General features: G+C 32.8%; 4 protein-coding genes across 7 annotated transcripts; 2 read left to right on the top strand and 2 right to left on the bottom strand.

Annotated features, from left to right (window-relative positions):
- Nucleotides 1-143: 143 nt before the first annotated feature.
- Nucleotides 144-11,468, top strand: LOC125049860 (E3 ubiquitin-protein ligase MGRN1). Of its 2 annotated transcripts, XM_047649350.1 has the most exons (14): nt 144-315; nt 539-657; nt 807-1,078; nt 1,331-1,518; nt 2,021-2,175; nt 2,370-2,624; nt 3,544-3,681; nt 4,543-4,665; nt 5,107-5,223; nt 6,061-6,303; nt 7,574-7,673; nt 9,143-9,252; nt 9,995-10,064; nt 10,433-11,468. In XM_047649350.1, the coding sequence occupies exons 1-14, from the start codon at nt 228-230 to the stop codon at nt 10,543-10,545; spliced, it is 2,091 nt and encodes a 696-aa protein (XP_047505306.1). In that variant the 5' UTR covers nt 144-227; the 3' UTR covers nt 10,546-11,468. The 2 variants fall into 2 exon arrangements, 1 of the variants encoding a protein (XP_047505306.1); XR_007117065.1 differs by lacking the exon at nt 9,143-9,252 and having other exon boundaries at nt 145-315; nt 10,433-10,504.
- Nucleotides 11,469-11,540: 72 nt separating this feature from the next.
- Nucleotides 11,541-12,675, bottom strand: LOC125049894. Its single transcript, XM_047649408.1, has one exon. It carries the CDS (start codon nt 12,513-12,515, stop codon nt 11,862-11,864), a length of 654 nt encoding a protein of 217 aa, XP_047505364.1. The 5' UTR covers nt 12,516-12,675; the 3' UTR covers nt 11,541-11,861.
- Nucleotides 12,676-13,277: 602 nt separating this feature from the next.
- Nucleotides 13,278-15,746, top strand: LOC125049889 (josephin-1). 3 transcript variants are annotated; one of them, XM_047649401.1, is made up of 5 exons: nt 13,280-13,606; nt 13,991-14,163; nt 14,319-14,499; nt 14,668-14,901; nt 15,049-15,746. In XM_047649401.1, the coding sequence occupies exons 1-5, from the start codon at nt 13,511-13,513 to the stop codon at nt 15,064-15,066; spliced, it is 702 nt and encodes a 233-aa protein (XP_047505357.1). In that variant the 5' UTR covers nt 13,280-13,510; the 3' UTR covers nt 15,067-15,746. The 3 variants fall into 3 exon arrangements, with proteins under 3 accessions (XP_047505358.1, XP_047505357.1, XP_047505356.1); XM_047649402.1 differs by having other exon boundaries at nt 13,278-13,606; nt 14,412-14,499; nt 14,668-15,746; XM_047649400.1 differs by having other exon boundaries at nt 13,281-13,606; nt 14,668-15,746.
- A 618-nt stretch (nt 15,747-16,364) lies between these two features.
- LOC125049895 (apolipoprotein D-like) lies at nt 16,365-20,743 on the bottom strand. The gene is made up of 4 exons (XM_047649409.1): nt 20,544-20,743; nt 17,663-17,793; nt 17,133-17,335; nt 16,365-16,804 (listed from the first exon to the last, which is right to left on the bottom strand). The coding sequence occupies exons 1-4, from the start codon at nt 20,676-20,678 to the stop codon at nt 16,644-16,646; spliced, it is 630 nt and encodes a 209-aa protein (XP_047505365.1). The 5' UTR covers nt 20,679-20,743; the 3' UTR covers nt 16,365-16,643.
- Between the last annotated feature and the right edge of the window lie 499 nt (nt 20,744-21,242).

Consider the following 21,242-nt stretch of genomic DNA (forward strand, 5'->3'; position numbering starts at 1 on the left):
ACAACAAAAGTGACCGAACCAATGAAAACTAAACCGCTGCAATTACATCCATAGTAGTAGTCAATACATTTGATAGTGCAATAGTCTGTGCCAACTTGGCACTTGCTTTCTGAAATCTGAAAGCTTAGTTGAAAATCAAAATATTTTGTTTTTGGATAATTTAATTAATCGGAAAATCAAATATTTAGTTTGTATTTTTTATCGCTTTAGGATTGGAAATAATAAAAATGGGTGCACTTACTAGCAGACAAAATGCTGGTGTGGAAGAAGCTGATGTTGTATCAAATCATGCATACAAGTATCCGCCTCGATCAGGTGAATTTTATTGACCTTTATCTTGTTGGCCATATATCTTTAGTTTAACCATTTAATATGTATTTTTTAGTAATGATGCCGAAATACCTTGTGAATTATTACGACATAAATTGTTTTTAAACATATAGAAAATATGACACGACTGCTTAAACTATTCCTAAATTAGTTAAATATTTTTTATTGTCTTTCATGTATAATGATTTTCGTGTTAATTTATTATTAGGAAATTATTTTGGAAGCCACTTCATAATGGGAGGTGAAAGATTTGATACTCCACAACCAGAAGCTTACTTATTTGGTGAGAATGCTGACCTCAACTTCCTTGGTAGCAGACCCACACCTGTGAGTATTGTGGCGGAATTAATTATTAATTATGAAAACAGCATTATTTTATTTATTAGAATGTTTATATGCTTTTGTTTTATGGTTAAATAAAACACGTATTTAAAGATTAAAGAAAAATTATATAACAATGAATTTCATATTTGTAGTTTCCATACCCACCACCTCAATCTAATGAGCCAACCAAAACTCTACGGAGCCTAATCAATATCCGTAAGGAGTCCCTACGCTTTGTTCGCTGCCCTGAACCAGTGGGAAAATTGAGTGAGACCAATAAAATTGGAGATGGCCCTGTCAAGACTGTTGATAATAATGGCAAGGGCACTTATTACAACATTGAGTTTACATTTGACTGTGATGTCAGATGTGCTATTACGGTGTTCTACTTTTGCACTGAAGAAGTTACACCAACTGGTATTGTGTATGTATTAATTAATATTATTCTTAGACTAATTCAGGCTATTTAAGCTTCAGTGCCCACCAAAACAACTGTTTATTATATATATACAATTTAGAAAAAACTATTAATTTAATGTAATTTTGTTAAAATACCAAATACAGAAAAAGTATAAATTATTGACAAATATTTTTCTACACCTATGTATTTTTATTATATCCTATTTACAGTTATCCATTCCACAAACTTTTTACCATACTATTTTGCACTTTATAGACACTACCCTCGTGATTCATCAATGTCCTCCCAGACTTACCATTACAAGAAGGGAGCTAATCAGCAGTTTTGTCAGATTTCTCATGTGTTTGACCCTTCAAAGTATCCAGAAGAAGATCTTATATACAATGCAGACCGTGAAATTATTCCCATTGCAATTTATTGTGTTGTAGATGAGGGGCAAGATGGTAAGTTATCAAATCTACACTGATTTATCAGACATTGAGCTAAAGTTACTCTGAAGTGTTGGCATACTTTAATAGTTCTTTATTTTTCCTCGCATTTCATTGTAAAACTGACATAGCTCAGAAACCCAAAATGCCAGTGCCCTCAAGACTAAACTATTTCTATTTCTTTAACAAAGTATTTAAAGTTTAGACCTTTCGAGGTGTGATTAAATCTTGGAGATGATTTATAATACTATTAAGTCTATCCCCCTTATTCATATAAATAAATCAGTATAATTCACTGTTTAAACTATGCTCAGTGTACTTAAATTAAAAGAGAATGTCTGATTTAGTGTTTATGAACTGCATTTTTTTTCATATTTCCATGATGTTAAAATGTTCTTATTTTAATGAATAAAATATACATTTAAACATCATGGAAATATAAAATAATAATATAATATTAAATAATATAATAATAAATTCTTAACTTAATTCATTATGTTAATGTTGACTTTTTCAGAAATAAGGCAGTCACACACAACTATTGCTATAGTAGAGAAGCACTTAGATGGAACATATGTCTTGAAAGCTCTAAAGCAAAAATTGTTTGTTGACGGATTGTGTTATCTGTTACAAGAGATATATGGTATAGAGAATAAAAATCTTGATTCAAAGGTATGCTATAATCTATAAGTTGACCATCTATTTGAACTGTTATTCTTTCACCTGAGAAATATGTTGGTCATTGTGTGCTAAAAGTTGTTAAGGGGGCATGTTGTACCTATTTTGATGAAATTTTAGTGTATTATTAATAGTGTTATTTTGTAATTGGTACCAATGAATGTTATAAATAATTGTTTCTCTTTCAGCCCACCTCAGATGAGGAAACCGAAGATGGTGGGTCTGAATGTGTTATCTGTATGTGTGATGTCCGTGACACACTGATACTGCCCTGTCGGCATCTCTGTTTATGCAACTCTTGTGCGGATTCCCTGCGTTACCAGGCCAATAACTGTCCAATATGCAGAGCTCCATTTAGGGCTCTGTTACAAATAAGAGCCCTTCAGAAGATTTCAGCTTCGCCGACGTCACCCGCCTTGTTGCCCGCTGCCAGTCCACCAGATGTAATATCTTATATTAAAAAAAAATTGATAGCAAAAAAATTATTTACGGTGAACATTTTGAAATTTGGCATTTTAAGATTTCTTAGTTATGATCATAACAGTTATTAAATTAATGTCAGCGCCGTTACTGTGTGACTTCCAATATCGACATATATACCCAGATCCCGACGTTTTTGTATGCAAATCCGATTTTCTCTCAATATCCGCTGTCGCTGACGCAATCGTGGCACCGCGCGGTACAAATATTATTTTTATGGTCGCGATAAAATTGGAAGTTGCCTAGTAACGGCTCATGCCCATGAGACGGTTTTTCCGGGACTAAGTCCGGTTGTTAGTCTGTTATGACGTCGGCGCTAGCGGCTCACCGCGCAACCGGGCACGGTGCTCGCCGCGTCTACGCCCGGTGCGCAGTGGAGTATGGCAGTGTGAAACCGGGTCGTGTACAAACCGTCTTGTGTGCAAGCTCGGACGGGTTCTACCCGGCGCCCGCAAATATCTGGCGGTATTAAAACCGTCCCGTGGGCATGAGCCGTATGGCTGATACTTTACTATACACCTTTACAAAATATAAAAGGTTATTGCTTTTTTAAACTTAAAATTAAGGTCTACTTCAGGAGTCCTATTATCTTTTATAAATGGAAACCATTAAGGCCATTCTATGAAAGAAGTCGCGCTTATTAGAGTCTTATGTTGAAAGTGCGCCGTGGCGGTAATGTGAATAATAACTATAATTTGCTGCATATTAACTACTTTTGTGAATAGATTAAATGACGTATTGGTTACGTAACAGATATCAATAAAAAAAAAGGAATTTAGCAAAGTCTTTTGCACAGACTTCTAAAAACTATTTTTTTACTAGGATTTCTTTTAAAAAAATCCTTGAATGTAGAAAAAGTTTGAATGTTGTGTCAACAAATAGGGCAGCATGGAGAATATCCCAGCAGGTTATGAGCCGATCTCCCTCATTGAGGCCTTGAACGGACCTCGAGCCCGTGTCGCTCCCCTCGCCCCACCCGCCCCGGCCATCGCCAGCCCCGATACGGATACAGCGTCGCAGGTACGTCGAATTAACCCCTAAAGGGCAGACACATTTTTGTGTCTTCTTTAATTAATAAATAAATAATATACATAAAAATCACTTTATTTGACGAAAAACATTTGGTACTTACTTTCTAAAGGTTATAAACTTACAATATGCAACGAATCGTTGTGTTTTCACTATTAATTTTGGTCAACCTCGTACATAAAATAATTCTATGTGCACTAGCGATTAAACTAGGCCTAGCCTGTATCTTAAACGCTAGTTCCTTCCAGTGTCTTTAACAAATTGGTTAGGTTGTTTGTCATTAGATATTTATACAGGTTATATTTTTATTGTTTATAAAACTAAATGAGGGTAGAATCTAAAAGACTATAGTAAATGTGAACTTCGACAAATATTTTTTAAATCTTGTGGATGAGAAACTTGAATTTGAGATATGAATTTATTGTCGTTATAATTGTAAATTGTAACGACTTAATGACTTCAAAATACTGTAATTACTTTTAATTTTTCAGCGGTGAATACAAACTTATATTATTTTATGTATTATATAATTCAGTCTACCTTAGATAAATACCTAGTCTTCTTACTTAGCCTATAGGTACATATTTAAAGTAATTCACGCTGTTTTGGTTAAAAGAATTTTTTTATTCCTGACTAGCTACCCACGCGAAATTCCATTCGCCTTAATAAGATTTTTTACCAATTTTTCGCCTTCCTCAGAGCAAGGAATAAATATTTTTTTTAAAATACTCGATTTCGTCCAGCCGTCTTCCGAGTTTTGAGCTTAGCAACATATTTTTCCTTTTTAACAAATTAACTTGTTTTTTCAGTATATAAAAAGCTCTGTTTTTTTTTCTAAATGAAATATTTCAGGCCGCAGAAGTCTTAAACCGTTGCGTAGTTGAACGCAGCTCTTCAACCAGTTTGGGCAGTAGACGCAGCAGCTGTCGAGATGAAAAGAGAGATAGAATCGCCCAGCATCCACTAACACCTGAGGTAAGATTTCCAAAGTGTACACAAATTATTTTTACATCAATTAAAATTACCTTTTTACCTTTAATCTTGGTTTTGAATTAAAAAAACTTATATTTTGTCTGTGAAATTTCGGTACATATTTTTTATCCAAGTATTATTCCTCACTAGTGTTGGCAAATTACATTATCTTTAACAATACTCCAAAACTTATATTTAATAGAAACTAATAAAGTATTGTACATATATTTATTTTTGATTCTTTACTTTTGCGAATCAATTTTACACTAAGTTAAATAGTTTATATTTTGATGACACGATATACACAACTAACCTACCTTAAATTTAAGTTACACTAAGTTTTCACAAAGTGGATATAATTCTTAAAGGAATACAGTATCTTCGAACCGAAATTATCTGTTATGTTTATGTATATAAAAAATTACTTTTCTCTTCCGATTCCAGTTCCGAATGTCAGTGCTACTTGCCCGTGAGCAGTCCAAACGCGACGAGAAAGCTGCCAGTCCCCTTCTTCAGAAACACAACAGCACCAGTGTGCCTGACAAACTCTCCAAGAGCAAGGTAAAAGCGCACATACACTTTTAATAATAGCGTGTATAAAACTCTAATCAAATTTCATTTAAATCTGATTAAATATTTGTAATAAATAAAAGGGTAACAGGTTATATCTATATTCTTCTATATATATAAAAATGTTATGTTGGTTTGTGTACGCTTCAAATACTGAAAATGCACCGATCGAGCTGAAATTTTAGCATGATCCGTAACAAGGAATGTTTTAATAATGTATTTTTTTTCTTTTTTTTTCCACAAGTATTGCAAAATTAAACTTAAATGAAATGTATTCTTTGTTTTGTTTCTCATTTCTCAACCATTCAATCACAATGTGCCACAGCGAAGCGTGGCAGGGAACAGCTTGTATATATATACAGTGTAAACTCTTTATAACGAATTTCAAGGGACCGAGCATTTTATTCCGCAATAGAGAGTTTTCGTTATATGGAGAGTATTGAAAAAAAAACAAATTTAACCAATTACAATAATTTCTAATTTTATTCCTATCAATGGGTAAATTATTCTAAACCCATTTTCTGTTAACTTTGCCTGACGTGTTTTGCTATGCCAATATTTGTTTTGTTTTTTTTTGGACTATTTTGTCTGGCCATCTTGACAGTTTGTTTACGAATAATGGCCACGTGTTAATGCAATTTACAATATATTACAATTAATTATAGTACAATTTACGTTATAAAGAGTGTACACTGTATTACCAATTTTTTTATTTCTTAGTGTCTTGTATTCGTGCTTAAATAAATAAATAAATAAAAATATATAGAAAACGCAATTTTAACTAGTCTAGTCTCCCAGTGATCTACTTAATATCAGAATAAATTTCAGACCTCCCTAAACTCCATACCGACGTCGATCCATCGTTCTGAAGAAGAGAGCTGCTCCTGCTCCGTGGAGGGGCGAAGTGAAATCGGTTCTGGTGATTGTGGGGCAAATTATGGTGAATGTGGAGCCGATTGCGGGGTAGATTGTGGTGAATGTGGGGTGGATGGAAACGGGGCTGAAGATGGTGAACCTGATAGTGATGCGGAGAGACGTTCGCCGCTTCTTACTCATCTTACGCATAACGGGGTATGTTGTTTCGTGAATAAATAAATCAGTGGCGCTACAACTTCTTTAAGTCTTGGCCTCGGATTTCTGAATTTGTTTCATGATCATTTTTCAATCTAATAGGCAAGTAGGTGATCAGCCTCCAGTGCCTGACACAGGTCGTCGACTTTTTGGGTCTAAGATATGTCGGTTTCCTCACGATGTTTTCCTTCACCGTTCGAACAAATGTTAAATGCGCACACAGAATGTCCATTGGTTCACAGCCGGGGATCGAACCTACTACCTCAGGGATGAGAGTCGCACGCTGAAGCCACTAGGCCAATACTGCTCCTGTTGTTTCGTGAAGTTTTGTAAAATTGTTTGACAGTTGCCTATAAAATACCAGTATTTCTCGAAAATTAAATATCTCATCTCAAAAAGAAATATAAAACATATATTTTTTAATAAGTTGAAACATAGTTTTTATGACAGATCTACAAACGTCCTTCAGTTGTTTCGTAACCGTTTTGAATGTTATTCGTTTTTCTCAAAACTAAAAAAAAAAACAATTTTGACATGAAAACGTTTAATAAATCTATAAATCCCGGCTGCACGCACGAAAAAGCATGCCTTATTGTCCCGTTACGCATTGTACGCAAGCGCCGCATCTATCTCTCTTCCACTCGAAGACTTAAGTATGCAATCATTTCATCAATGTTTTGTTATAATGTGGTCGCGTTAAATTATCGTCCGCAAAACCGACTTTACAGACAACAATTTTTTTTTATAAAAAGATTTTTATTGAAACTAAATATTAAAGGCCGGAATCGCACTTGCGAGCCTTATGGCAATGTGAGTGTACGTGGTGTGCCTCCTGTTACATAAAGAATCTAATTAAAAATAACACAAACGAGTTTTTTATGAAAATATTGTGATTGGTCAAACGAATTGAAAAATCGTCCCGCGTTTTTACTAGGACTAGATGCTGTTGCCCGTTATGTCTTTCGTTTTATATTTTAACTGCCGCCCATGGACACTCAATGCCAGAGGGCTCGCGATGTATTTCCACAATACATACATATATCCAGTATTAACAATAATCCAATGATCCATTCTGATCCTCTTCCAGTTCGTAAAGTTTTGTAGAATTATGAAATCCTCTTGGAGGCATTCTTTCCATCTTTTCCTGAGTCTGCTTGCGTTTTCTACTGTAGCGTGCACTGGTTCACGTTTTTTGATTGTTACAATGTTATATGTTAAAGAGATAGATAAGACTAAATTTAATAAAAAGGAGGGTATTTTTGTATTGCAGATTAAAGCGAACGGCTCTTTGCGTACTCCGAGCGTGGAAGCCATTCGACCTGCGCTCGCGCACATTGACGACACTGATAATGAAGAAAACGAACAACACTGTAAGTCTGTTTATTATTATTTATTGACGTTTACCACATCATACAATTTCAGTAAACATGAATGTTACAAAAAGATAATTAAATACCTGTAATTTTGCTTATTTTTAAGCAAAAAAAAACCAGCAAATCAGGGTACTAGGTATAAGGTATATTTTTCTTAAAATGCTGGCAACACACTCGCGAGCCCTCTCGCATTGAGATTGTCTATGGGCGGCGGTATCACTTCACATCAGAAGGCCTCCTGTCCGTTTGCCCCCTGTTCTATAAAAAAAAGGTACCCACTACTGAATATATCCAACTCCGGATAACTACTATTTAATCTGTAATACCTATAATAATTATTGTTTGGTAACAATAATTATATGTAATCTGGTGATTAAGGCGGTTTAATCAATAGTAAATAAGTAATAGGTTTGGTGTATTTCGCGTATTCATTACTCCATGCAATGCAAATTGTGTTTTGTTTATTATCTATGTGGGAATTCATAAAGGATACTACTTAAGTCAGAGTAGTGTTGGTCTAGGCTTCAGCATGCGACTCTCATCCCTGAGGCCATTGGTTCGATCCCCGGCTGTGCACCAATGGACTTTCTTTCTATGTGCGCATTTAACACTCGCTCGAACGGTGAAGGAAAACATCGTGAGGAAACCGGCTTGCCTTAGACCTTAAAAGTCTTTGGCGTGTGTCAAGCACAGGAACCTGATCACCTACTTGCTTTGCATAGTTTTTGTCTTGTGCCTTTATGAATTTAATAGGTTCAATGTTTTTTCGAAGTATGGCAAAGCTAGTGATAAAAAAAAGTGTGGCACTCGAGGAATGCCGCGGTAAAGCTATTGCATAGCATTTTTTATCAACTTATTCAATTATAATTATGTATTTATTTATGCAGTATTTTTTTTCTTTGATATTAATTCAATCTACCACTCTACCAGACTCAGACTAACACGCCTATATAGTTCTCTCACTCTACCTGCACCGGCCGCTCTTTCGCTACGTGACCGATCTCGTCAGAGAGATGTAAATACGCAGTATGCGCTCTGTCCCTCTCTAACGCGTTTTAGCCGTAAATATATTACATCATCGTGTGTTAGGTTCATATTTTCGTTACGGAATTTCTTGATTCGGTCGCCGCGCTCAAAGCCCCCGATAAAATCTATGCAATAGCTTAAAATGAAACTTGTGTTGGATGTAAAGTCATTTCAAAGTCAAAATTACTTTGATGAAAAAAAAAACTACTACATAAAGAATTTTAAGCCAATGTTTTGGGCTTATTTCTAGAATCACTTTGTAAATAATTAAATGTAATTATTTTAGCTAAAGATTAGATAATAAGAAATAGAGCAGGCGATTAGACAGAATACTAAAATCACTGTTAGGAAAAATACATAAGACTCAGATCTGTAAGATGGTTTCCATGACATGAGTATAGTTGGTAAAAAGCCTCTAACAAGTTGTTATGGGCACGCAGCGGACCCGCTCCGTAGAGACGTGGAGTCGCCGGGGGTGGCCGAAGACTCGGACTATTTCACACCGGAGGATACTAACACCACGATACTGACTGTCCCCAAGCCTAACGCAGTAAGTCGGCGCGAGGTTGTTTCGAAGGGTAGCGATCTATGCACACATTTTCAAACTCTAGTCCTGGAAATGTTTGTCGTGTGAACCAGACTAGGTACACAATGAAAATATAGCTTTTTATATACATATTTGTGATGTATTTAATATTCAAACAAAGTTTTCTACTTTATTCAGTTGACACTCTTTTTAACTGACTTCAAAGCGAAGGAGATGGTTATTAATGCGACGTGATTTTAAAAAAAAAATTAATCTAAATCCAACCAAAATGTGATTGTACATAAGTCTACTAGTTTTTATCGATGCATTTTTGTCTATTTGCGAAAACGTTTCTTTATTCTGATCTCTGCACCGGTGCCATTTTATAAGCACAAACAATTTTCCTTTCAAGTTTCTAGAGCTTTTTCTTGCGTGCAATGATTGTTACACTTCAAAAATCACAAACAACCACGCGCTCAAACGATGCGGTGCTACCAGTGAATACGGAATTTCTTGTAATCTTGTAAAAATTTTAACAGAATTGTTTGTAACATATACAGGATTTTTTCTGGCAACACTGCAGCGTTAGTAGAGTCGTAGCCGTGACGTTAGTCACTTGCTTCATCGCCGCTCCATTTTTTTTTCGTTTGGGTTTTCTGTGTGTTTATTTTTTAGCTTTATGTAACTAGTCTCGCATCATTTTGTTTTTTAATATCTGTGCGATATATTGTTAATTTTCTATGCTATAAAGTGCGTTTTGTTTCAGGATGTAGGTAATAAGATTGAATGCGCGCCACAACGTTGGGCTTTGCCGCATCATGTTACGTCGTTGCCTGGTATGTATAAAATGGCTCACTATGTTTCGTGTAAACGAATTGTTGGGGACGTTAGTTTGTTAAAAAGCTTCAATTTTTTAACAATTTCTAAGACGCGCTCAATGTGTATAGTCTATGACGTATTAAACTTTTTACAGTTACCACATATTAATTTAGGTTTTACACTAAAAATACAATTCATCAATTCCGGTAAAGTATTATATATAATCCTACTTAGTAAAACACTGTGTACTTAATAACTCTCATATTGCAACACCTTCATAGACTATTAAAGCATCTGTCTAAAAGACTTGTATCTATTGTCATTAAAAAAATACTGGTTAAGTACCTATTGGAAGATTATTTTTAAATGTAATTTACCTATTTAGGTACGCCGTTATCGCAGTCTAGCGTGCGTTCGTCGGGCGATTCTTACAGCTCCACGTCTTCCACTCGTCAACTTCTCGCGACTGCCCCACTTACAGCGGATACTCCTTGTTAAATTTACGTGACTTAGTTCGCGTCGCAACATAAATGTTTTATTGCCTGTTTTTGCGAATGCTCTTCTATAATGAAAGATTTTCAAAATCGATTCTGTAATTCCAGAGATTCCTACAGAGATATTTGTATTAAAGTTAGATATTTATATTAATTGAAAAATGTTTTTTTTTCTATCGCCGGGTATTAAAACAAGGACTCAAAAGAACATAGTCCAGATCTAGGCGAAATTCTACGAAATAGCAAAACTCTAAATAACAGTGTAATTTTTTCAATAACTGTACTTTTAAGGAAATAAATTGTGGTAATTGGCCACAAATGAAAAAAAAAAAGAAATACTTAGGAATATATCTAGGATTATAGGTATATGTTATATTTGTTAAGCAAATAACTTGTGATCTAAAATCAACTCAAACCCTTGTTGAGAAATTTTACTAGAATAATTAGAAATAATATAAAATGGAACTTATTAATAATTCAAACATAAAAAGATTTTATTTTTGAAAACGATTGAGCTGCTAGAAATAATATGGTAATATGATGCCTGTAGTGTGTTATAAAAACATGTGTTTATACTTTTTAAAAGTAGTTTTGTGGGTAGGTGCCAAATATGTTTTGTCAATCAATCATGTGAAGAATTTGTATAACCTTGATATCTAGTGGATACTATTTTTTTTTAAACTAATTAGAGTATAAACTCTGTGTAATCCTAATTGTGCTTGTGATTTGACTGTTTGTATTTTCTCAAATTGTTAATAAATTGATTCCAATTTACTGCAACCAAAGTGCAGCTTATTATTTTAGTGCATATTTAGTATTATTATTTTCAACTGGTTAAAACCAACTAATATGTATTAAGGTGACTGAATAACATTCCTGGAATCTCTATATTTTTCCTTTATATTAAAAATAAATACTATGTATGCATCATGTGTTTTTTTACAAATTCATTTTACATGTAGTTTATTAGATGGGCTTACAGGAAAATTAAAAAGTAAATTAGTTTTAAATATTTATTAATATTCTTATAGTAAGGCATTAAATTTAATTGTTTATAAATATTATGTACACTTCTGTTTTATATAATATAGTTCTATGTAAAGCCCAGCTAAAACTGTTATTAATATTAATAAAACTTTAAAAGATGACCAAATCTGGAGACAAAGTTAGTGAGGTGTACACTAGAAATGCTTTAGATATATTTTTTAACCTTAGGTCATTATTATATTCTTAAAAAATATATATATATATAATATGGTGTACAATGTAAAAAATAGGATAAAAAAGCCATGAACACAAGATTAAAATAGGAGTGTTTAATTAACTCGGGTTAGAATCTGTGTATCTCTCTATACATGGGTTATTTGTGTTTACAGAGCTAGCTTTTTTCATAGCCTGTCTACGAGCAGCATATGCAGACATTCTGGCTAGTCTTGCTTCTCTCTGTTCTGTAGTTTCATTGGCAAGTCTTTTTGCAGCATAAGCTGACATCCTTGCAAGCCTTCTTGCTCTTTGTTCACTTGACTCAGTAGCTAGTCGTTTAGCTGCATAATCTGACATACGTTTAAGTCTAGCCGCACGTTGCTCAGGGGTTTCGTTAGCTAATCGTCGTGCTGCGTATGCTGACATCTTAGCCAGACGAGCGGCTCGTTCTTCAGCTGTTTCGTTTTTAGGACCAGATAATCGTCTACTGACGTGACCTGCTTGTGAGTGTTGGACTTCTAACATTTCTAATGGGTCTGTCACATCTGCACTATCATCTGTGTCATAGTTTTGCATTTCATTTTGATCTTCGACTTCCTTTTTAATATGAGTTAAAATATTTGTATCGTCACCTAATGAAAAATTATTTGTGCTCATCGTCTTTACAATACTTAATTGATCAGATTTTAACTTAGAAACCCATTCATTATCAGACTTCGATAAAACCATTTTCTTCCAACCACAATCGGACCCGCTGTGGTCTTCACCCATACTGATTGTTCACCGATAGCGGTATCCAAAGAATCATTGTTTAAAAACACAAAACTTGGGATTGAAATAAAAGTCTTTTTGAAGAAAACATACAAAAAACGTAAAAACAAAACGAACACTCCATTCTCCAATACCTATCAATATTAGACCACAGACTACGAACAAGAAGACTATATTTGGTATTTACATTGGCATTGGTAAGTTGAGTAAAGCCCTACGAATGTTGAAAGCTTACACTGAAATTGGGATATTTTCTTCATCTGTGGCCACTTTGTTAATTTATAAACTTATACTCAAACTCAAAATATCTTTATGCATATAGGTAAACAAGTACACTTATAAACGTCAAAAAGAAGTTAAATTAATTATAAATTTACATTTACTACCAAATAATGGTTTACTATAAATAATGGTTGACTTAATAATTGGTACATTAACTACAAATATACGTTATAAAATATATAACGACCAAATCGTTGATGTGAAATCAGATGATTGAACACCGAAGCCATAAAATAAAAAAAAAGTAGAATTTTTGAATTAACATATCTACTATATCCCGTATATTTGTAGTGAATAACAATTAATGAGTCAACCATTATTTATAAGTTTTTTTTTTTTTTAATATTATGGCGATTATTTTTAACTTTATGCCAGTTTCAAGTAAAATTATTTATAAGTTTATATTAACAAAGTGGCCCACTGACAATGGTGTAATTTCTATCTTTAATAAGTCTGTGGGAGCTTTTTGAGCATATTGTTCCTGATTATTGTTCTGTGGACTATCACCTTCAAATGTAAAAAGATAATAATTCTCATTTCTCAGTTTTCCACAAATTTTCAGTTTGTTTAGTCAAGTCAGAAAAATACTCAACTATTGGATGGATATAGTAATATTTTTGGTAACCTAGTAATTTAAAAAGGCAGGTCTTAAAAACACACGAGTTAACATCATGAAGTCTGTTAGGACTCTATTCTAATAAGAAACACATTAAATGGTGATAAACGAAATGACTTCAAAACCTCAAATTTACCATGAAAAACAAGTAAAAGAGCTTTGTGCATTGCATGCTCTAAACAATTTGTTTCAGGTGAGTTTATCTCAATTATTGTAAGGGTTTGAGTAATGTTTTTTAAAGATGTTTTGACCCCAGGTGTTTGTATTGCATTGAATATAAACGAGATTTCACTGTGACTATAGATAATTAAGTTCTGGTTATTGGTAATTAATTTTAGATTAGAGAATATAATATAATTGATACCTGAATATATACATCTGCTTTTGCATTTTACTTTTGATGGAAGAGGTGGAAGCACAGGCAACCTTATATTAAATGGTATATTCCCAAATCGACCCTTTTCTGCCCCCTGTTTAAATTTATAAACTAAATATTAAATATATCTTTTTATAAAACTTATTGTAGTTAGTTTTTTTTTTTAATTTTTCAATTATCTTTTTCTAAAATTGATTACAGACGCGGAACACATTTTCAAAATCTGATTTAGATACAATATGTAGAAGTTTATCACCAAATGTATGGTTTAATCCACACAGATCAATGCTTGGTTTTGGAAATTATGATATAAATGTAATAATGGCAGCACTTCAAAAGCAAGGATGTGAAGCTATATGGTTTGATAAGAGAAAGTATGTATATTTCAAATAGTACACAATATACTCCAATTACTTATTATAATTGGTTGTATTTTTTTTCATCTTTATGTAGTAAAAATATTGTAATGAATAACAAAATAATTGTTTGTCTTTATTTTAATGAAATGGATTTAATTTAATCATTTCAGGGATCCAGGTTGTTTGGATCTATCAAATATATTTGGTTTCATTTTAAACGTTCCATCAGACTATAAGTTAGGATTTGTTATGTTACCAATTAGGAGAAGGCATTGGATCACAATACGGCAGATTCAGGGAAACTTTTACAATCTGGATTCCAAGTTAGATTCACCTCAGCTTATTGGTAGGGTAAGTGCATTTCACAAACTTAAAAAATATAAATTTCTGTTTATTAGTGTAGTCCAAAAGTATACTTATAGTATAGTAGGTATACTTATCACTTCTATGATTGATGTAGATAATCTTTGTTACCGCTAACTTTTGAACCAAAAGAGATCAAAATAATTTTTTTAACAGGGCAGTGACCTAATATCTTACCTGAAAGAGCAACTTGATTGTAAAGAGAAAGAACTGTTTGTGGTTGTGAGTCAAGAAGTAGAAGAAAAACAGCTCTGGATGCACCAATACACAATTAATATAGTTCAAGAAGCGCACATAAAGGATTCACTAACAAACTGCCACAGTATTGACAGTATTAACTCTGAAAATGAGTATAGAAATAGAGATGCTGAAGTCCTCAGATTAAATGAAGTAAGAAACTGTATTACCGAGAATAGTTTTTAATTATGTGTTAATTTGTGATGTGTCATAATATTTATAGAATAATATTTCTAAATTCTGTTCTTCTATGTATGCTGAACTCAGTCTATTAGTTTAAAAATTGCTCAATTTTTCTAGATTTTATACCAGTTCTAGATTGATTTGATTTGGTAATCAAATATTGTATGGCAGGCAATTACATAAAAACAAACCAGACATCAGGAACTGGTGGTTGGAGCATTAGTTTTTTGTTATATTTATTTCTTTGGGTACGTTTTATCACAAAATTATTTTAATTTTAACCATTATTTATTAACAACTAATTATTTTACAGATTGTTAACTTTTTTCTATTTATTGTTTTATTTATTCAATTTTGTTATGTATGATAGGTCTTGTCTATAGCAATATACGGCCTAATCATAATAATTAAGGTTTATAATAACACTTAAGCTCAATGACCAAATTCTCATAATTTTAATATTAGGAGTGTAAATATTGGGAGTGTAAATTTGTAGCTACAATATTACACATTGTTCATTTTGGTCTCATATAATTACAGAAATTTGTTAAAACAAGATTTATCACACTTTTAAGATATATAACAAACAATATTGTATCTAAATAAAAATATCTGACTTTAGATGATGTCATATTTTCACATATTTAAATTATTTTACACTCCATGTTATTTTATGCTATCTCGTAGATTTTTTATAAATTGTTAGTTCTAAGTGAATTCTCGTGTGTGTTCTTATGTATATGAATTTTTCAGGTGCATTACTAATATACGGTCATTAAAAGTTTTAAAATGTAAAAGAACTTCTTTGACATGTGCATCAATATATTGTACAGTTTCAATGTTTTTTTAGATATGTACTAATCTTCAATATGCAGATTGACAAAAATCATTTTAAAATCATTTTATCTCTCTAATCGTCAAGTAGAAGTCTGTGCTATGAGTCTAAATTAAACATTTGTGAAAACAGTTGTTTCAACATATTCAAGCAATTTACTTTTGTAGTTAAGGCATGCATGAACATTGTCTTCCATTCCTTGTAAAGAAATTACTGCATAGATTGTAGGACGAACTTATATTTTTAATATAAAGAGTTATTATTTTATGCTATTCTTATATCATTTTAAATAGTACTCAAAACTTTCTATTTGATAACAATATGCTTAACTTTTGCAGAATAAGCAATTCATTATTTTCAAAGTCTTAATGTTCATGGTATATATTTTCACATAATTATTATGTATTTTTTTTATTACATAACAAGTTACTTGAATATTTTTTTTAAACTTTTAACGTGAGGGAACATTTTTATTTATTTTATATTCTTAGCCAAATTATTATTACCTCACAATACTATACTACTGAATAATGTGCAGTATGTAAATACTTGTATTATTATCTTGTGTTAGTTTAAAATTTTAAGTGAAACATCACAGTTCATGTTACCTGAAGTTTATTGCATTTTTATACAATGCTTTTAACTTGCAATATTTGTTGTAAATAAATATTTTTACAGAATACATTTTTGTTTCCTTTAATAACGTTTGAATAAATACAGAAATTAAGCCGAAGCAAAAATGATGCAACAATTTTTGCTTAACATTAACATGTTAAAAAACTTATCTGTTAACCTGTAGCCTGTAATTACGTGATGTTTTTTTAAATTCCTTGAAAAACTACAGGTTTTTATTAAAAAAAATAATATTTAATATGGTTTACGCATAATGTGTATCACTATAAGGTGCACTGGTGCAATTGTTATTCTTAGAGATAATTAGTCGATCGGGGTCTAAGTTCAGTTCTTGCATGATAGCGTATATTTGCGCGCGAAGAGTAGCGTCGATTTCGCGTTCCCGGCCTAACACCCATATGCGATCTGTAAAAAAACATTTCAACAATCATATTAAGCAATAAACACTTGACTGATTAAAAATAATACCGAATTCTGCATAGGTGGGGTGTTCATTTATCTTTTTATAGTTCCGTGGACTATATATATTATAGCTTACGCAGAGTTCCAGAGTTTCATTAAAGGCACAAAAGGCTGATCTCCTTTTTGCTTATCTATAAAAATAATTAAGGCACTAAGACAATCACGTGCCAATAAAATCCAAAATGGCGACGTAAATTGTAAAAAAAAAATAACGCCTGACAAAAAGTTAATGCAAAACAAATTTCTATAGAAGTAATTAAATAGTTCTTACCTGAATGTGCAATGCTATAATTGGTGCAGGACCAAATGAGTGCGAAATTATCGTAATCTGTAAATAATATATTGTATTGTCCGGCGCCTGGTAGCATACGTCCAATGACGTATGGCATCCGATTATTGAGTTTATAACGGAAGGCAGAGGAACCCGTGTGACTAGGAATTCCAAGTCCATAAGATGTTGATGGGTTTCCAGTCCTGTAAAGTATGGTTGAAATTAATAATATCTGGTCATTGTTCCCTGAACTGGAATCCTCAAGGCAAAAGGAACGCAGCCGCCCAAAACAGACCTGGTAAAGAAGTACCATTGCAGAGGCAGAGGAAGCTGGAATAACGTGAAATAAAGAGAACTACCCAGTAACGATCAGGGAGTTATTCTACGCTGGATGCTCTCTGCCCCACTTGGCGGACTATATTGAGTATCTTGAGTATCTATGTAGACTCGATAGAGACTGTAAGTCAATTAAGTCAGTTGTATTTTTAGGGGGGGGCTTTAAAAACGATAATCTATTTTACTCTACCTACCATCTATTGGTAGTGTGTACGTTGATGACGAAATACCCCCTCTCGTTGATACTGGTGTGTATTTCGGTGCAACTTGCCGCGATCTCTATTAAATGAAATGATCTCTCGACCTCGTACCACGGTCCTACCATCTGGAAAAAAGAGTGGCACTATAGTAGTGACCAAGCTCCTAAGAGCAAACCGTGGAGATATTTTTTTTAATGTTAATTTAATCATCAAACCGCAGAGTATACAATTAATTTGTTAAGGTAAGAAAGGGGCGAAGATAATTAAAAATATTTAATTATTTCAACTAACCAATAAATAAGCCTTCTGGGCCTGACGCATGCCGTTGACTTTTTGGGTCTAAGGCAAGCCGGTTATCTCACGATTTTTTCCTTCACCGTTCGAATTTATTAATTAAATGCGCACATAGAAAGAAAGTCCATTGGTGCATAGCCGGGGATCGAACCTACGACCTCAGGGATGAGAGTCGCACGCTTAAGCCAACACTGCTCTTTAAATTCAACTAACCAATAGTTGAAATAACAAAATAAGTTTTAAAATGTCGAATAAAATATCACAAAAGGAAGTATATATATAGTACGTAGTAAGGTACGTATTCAATTCATATAATTAATTAAAAACAAATAAGACTTTCTGATAAATTACTGCTTCTTATTTCTTGGTCTTGCGCTGGTAATAAATAGAAATATTGTATTTAATCCTCTTAGTGTTAAATACAGTTCAGTGAGGTTTATATGATGAATTAAACATGAATTGTGAATGGAGGTGTGTCGTGTGCGGTCGTATGATAAACAACTACTACGTCTGCCCTTTGCCCTCAAAACAGGTGAGCGTTTACAACAAAACAACATCTACCAACCTCCACAAAACGTAGTAATATAACCAATAAATTTGTCTATATTGAAATAAAATAAAAATAGGCTGTTTTATCTCTATCAAATCAAATATAAGTAATGTTATCTTTTAAAGTTCGAGATTAAACTAAATTTTATGAAAGATCCTAATTGCTTTGCACAAGTTTTAACTTAACATTTAGTTTTATTATTGACCAGTAGAGGTGTTAATTTATTTAGTTATTTAATTTTACACGTCGTACCTTATACATATAAAAAAAGCAGTTTACGTAAGTTATTAGGCAATGGGCGGCCTGCCTGAAGAAATTGCTTGTTAGAAGAAGTGCATTAATAATAATTAATAGAATCACTGGTTAATTCAAAATATATTTTTTTTATGCGCCTGCAATTTCTCTCAAAGCAAATTGATCTACGTAACTGAATGAGACATCCATTACATTCTAATAAGTTTTAGTAGTTATGGGGCGTTACAGATACTATGCATTTGATTTTTTATTACGTAGTAATGACCTAATAAAAACATAGCTAATACTAAGTGTAAACTACTTTGCTTTCTGAACAAAGCAGAGCATTTTGTTGAAATAAAAAAAAATTGCATATTTTATAGTTCTGTACTACGTATATATTAACATTAAAACAATCGTTTTGGTCAACTACTATTACCAGATCATTAAAGAACGAGGTTCATTGACCAGATTCAGAAACGTAAGCAACGCCTATTAAGATATACCTACGCACTGTAACAATTGAATTTAAAAACAAAATAAATTAATATTCGTCACTCACAGGGCAAAATGCACTTGACAATTTAAAAACAAGTCTAATTTTACATTCATGAAAGATGTTATTATTATTGATTGATTAACAAGTAATATTATAAAAGCGGCTTCATTTTAGAATCATTCGAATTACTAAATTTAGTACCGGAAAAAGATTGTTATGTTTCTAGTTAGAAGGCTAGGAATTCTAGTTAGGTAAAGGAACCTTATCGAAATTTTTTGTATATTGTTCAAAGATTATCTTGCTTATAAGACATTCATTTAATTGGCGATGGCGAGGGTTTTCTTAGATTCGGTTAAGAATTTCGAGTTTGTAATCGTCACTTTGGACTGGACTCTACGAACCCGACCCCCCCTCTGTGTGGACTCATTCTATCAGCATGCCTTATTTTAGATTAGAATTTTATGAATAATTACGATATTTGAACTCTGAAATCGCATTCGATTAAATGATTATGAAAATATTTAGAAGGTGGCTACCTCCAAATATTTTTTAAATGTCTAATACTTTTCAAACATTATTATATGACTCACGATATAAACTATACGGGAATTGATTTTAGTGTAACACGTTTTGCTCCACTAAGGCGCTTGGTTAATATTAATTGGATGTAAATACATGTCGACTGCACGACGAAGGGTTAAGGTTAGAAACGAATGTTTATAATTATTTTTAATGGCGTGCAATTGAAAATTTTCCTCATACAAAATGCATTTCTTTTACAATTATTGCTACTAATGAGTAAAGATTGCTTTTCTGCGTAATTAACACTTGCATTCTCTTATGTTACGATGTAAATCAACATCGTAACGTAACTAGCATGTATAGTGGCGGAGAGTTTCTTGCCAGTTCTTCTTGCCCGCTCTACGCCCTTGACTTGCGAACCGGTAGTAAAATTTACAATCAATTTAATATATTTTCTTTTGACGTTTATAAGTGTACTTGTTTACCTATATGAATAAAGTTATTTTGAGTTTGAGTTAGACCCAAAAATTGACTACGATATGACTTACCTATAGAAGTTTCTGAATGGATTTAAAACTTTATAATTTGATAGTCTAGAATTACTATTTTCAAAGAACGCGTCAAAAACATTCTTTGAATCAATGTTTACAATGTCTACCTATAAACGTAAACTGAATTCGATTGTTATGAAATTTTAAAAAGTTCCATAAATATTTTCCTTCAAAAACGTAAGGTTGCCTTTAAAGTATGCTGATTAATATAAAAACTCGACTTACCCTTGTCATTTCAAAATTCGGGAACTGTGGGTATATCGGACATTTTCCCATGCCCGTACTAATAACAGCTTTAATAATTGTACAGAACAAGATAAAATACAGACGAGTCGCACCGGTCACTCTGAAGTCCCCCATTTCACTGCACTACGTGTGTAAACACGTTAGCCGCCGTAGTTCGCCTCATACTGACGTTTCAGTCGAAACATTTTATGCTTCACATACGGAAAAACGTAGGTAAGAAATGTCCAATTTGAATTTAGAAATATTTGAATAATTAAACATTAATATTCGTGCCGTAACCGTCTGTAATGATAATTTAATTTTTTCAAAATATTTCAGCTTTTATAAAAAAATAATTTAGATATGATTTATTAAGTACGATCATTCGTCTCTCTCTGACAAATTGTGTTAACGCTTTGATGAAAGAGGACAGCAAAAACTGACTGATTTGATTTTTATGAATAAATGTGACTTTGACCGTCACGACAGCTACGAGGGAATACCGGCCTTTACGGTCTTTTCTTAAAGGACTCTTCTAAATTGAATTATTTGTGAAATAAATATAGGCAGCTATATAATATGTTATTGATATCTCTAACGGTGTCCTGAAAGTGCCTAATAAGAAAGGTTAACTTAGCCACAGCTTTTTTTAGTAAGCTCTGTTAATACTAAAGAGTGTGAGTTTCATTATCGGATGTT

This window comes from Pieris napi, chromosome 5 (assembly GCF_905475465.1).
Source record: "Pieris napi chromosome 5, ilPieNapi1.2, whole genome shotgun sequence".
NCBI lineage: Eukaryota > Metazoa > Arthropoda > Insecta > Lepidoptera > Pieridae > Pieris > Pieris napi.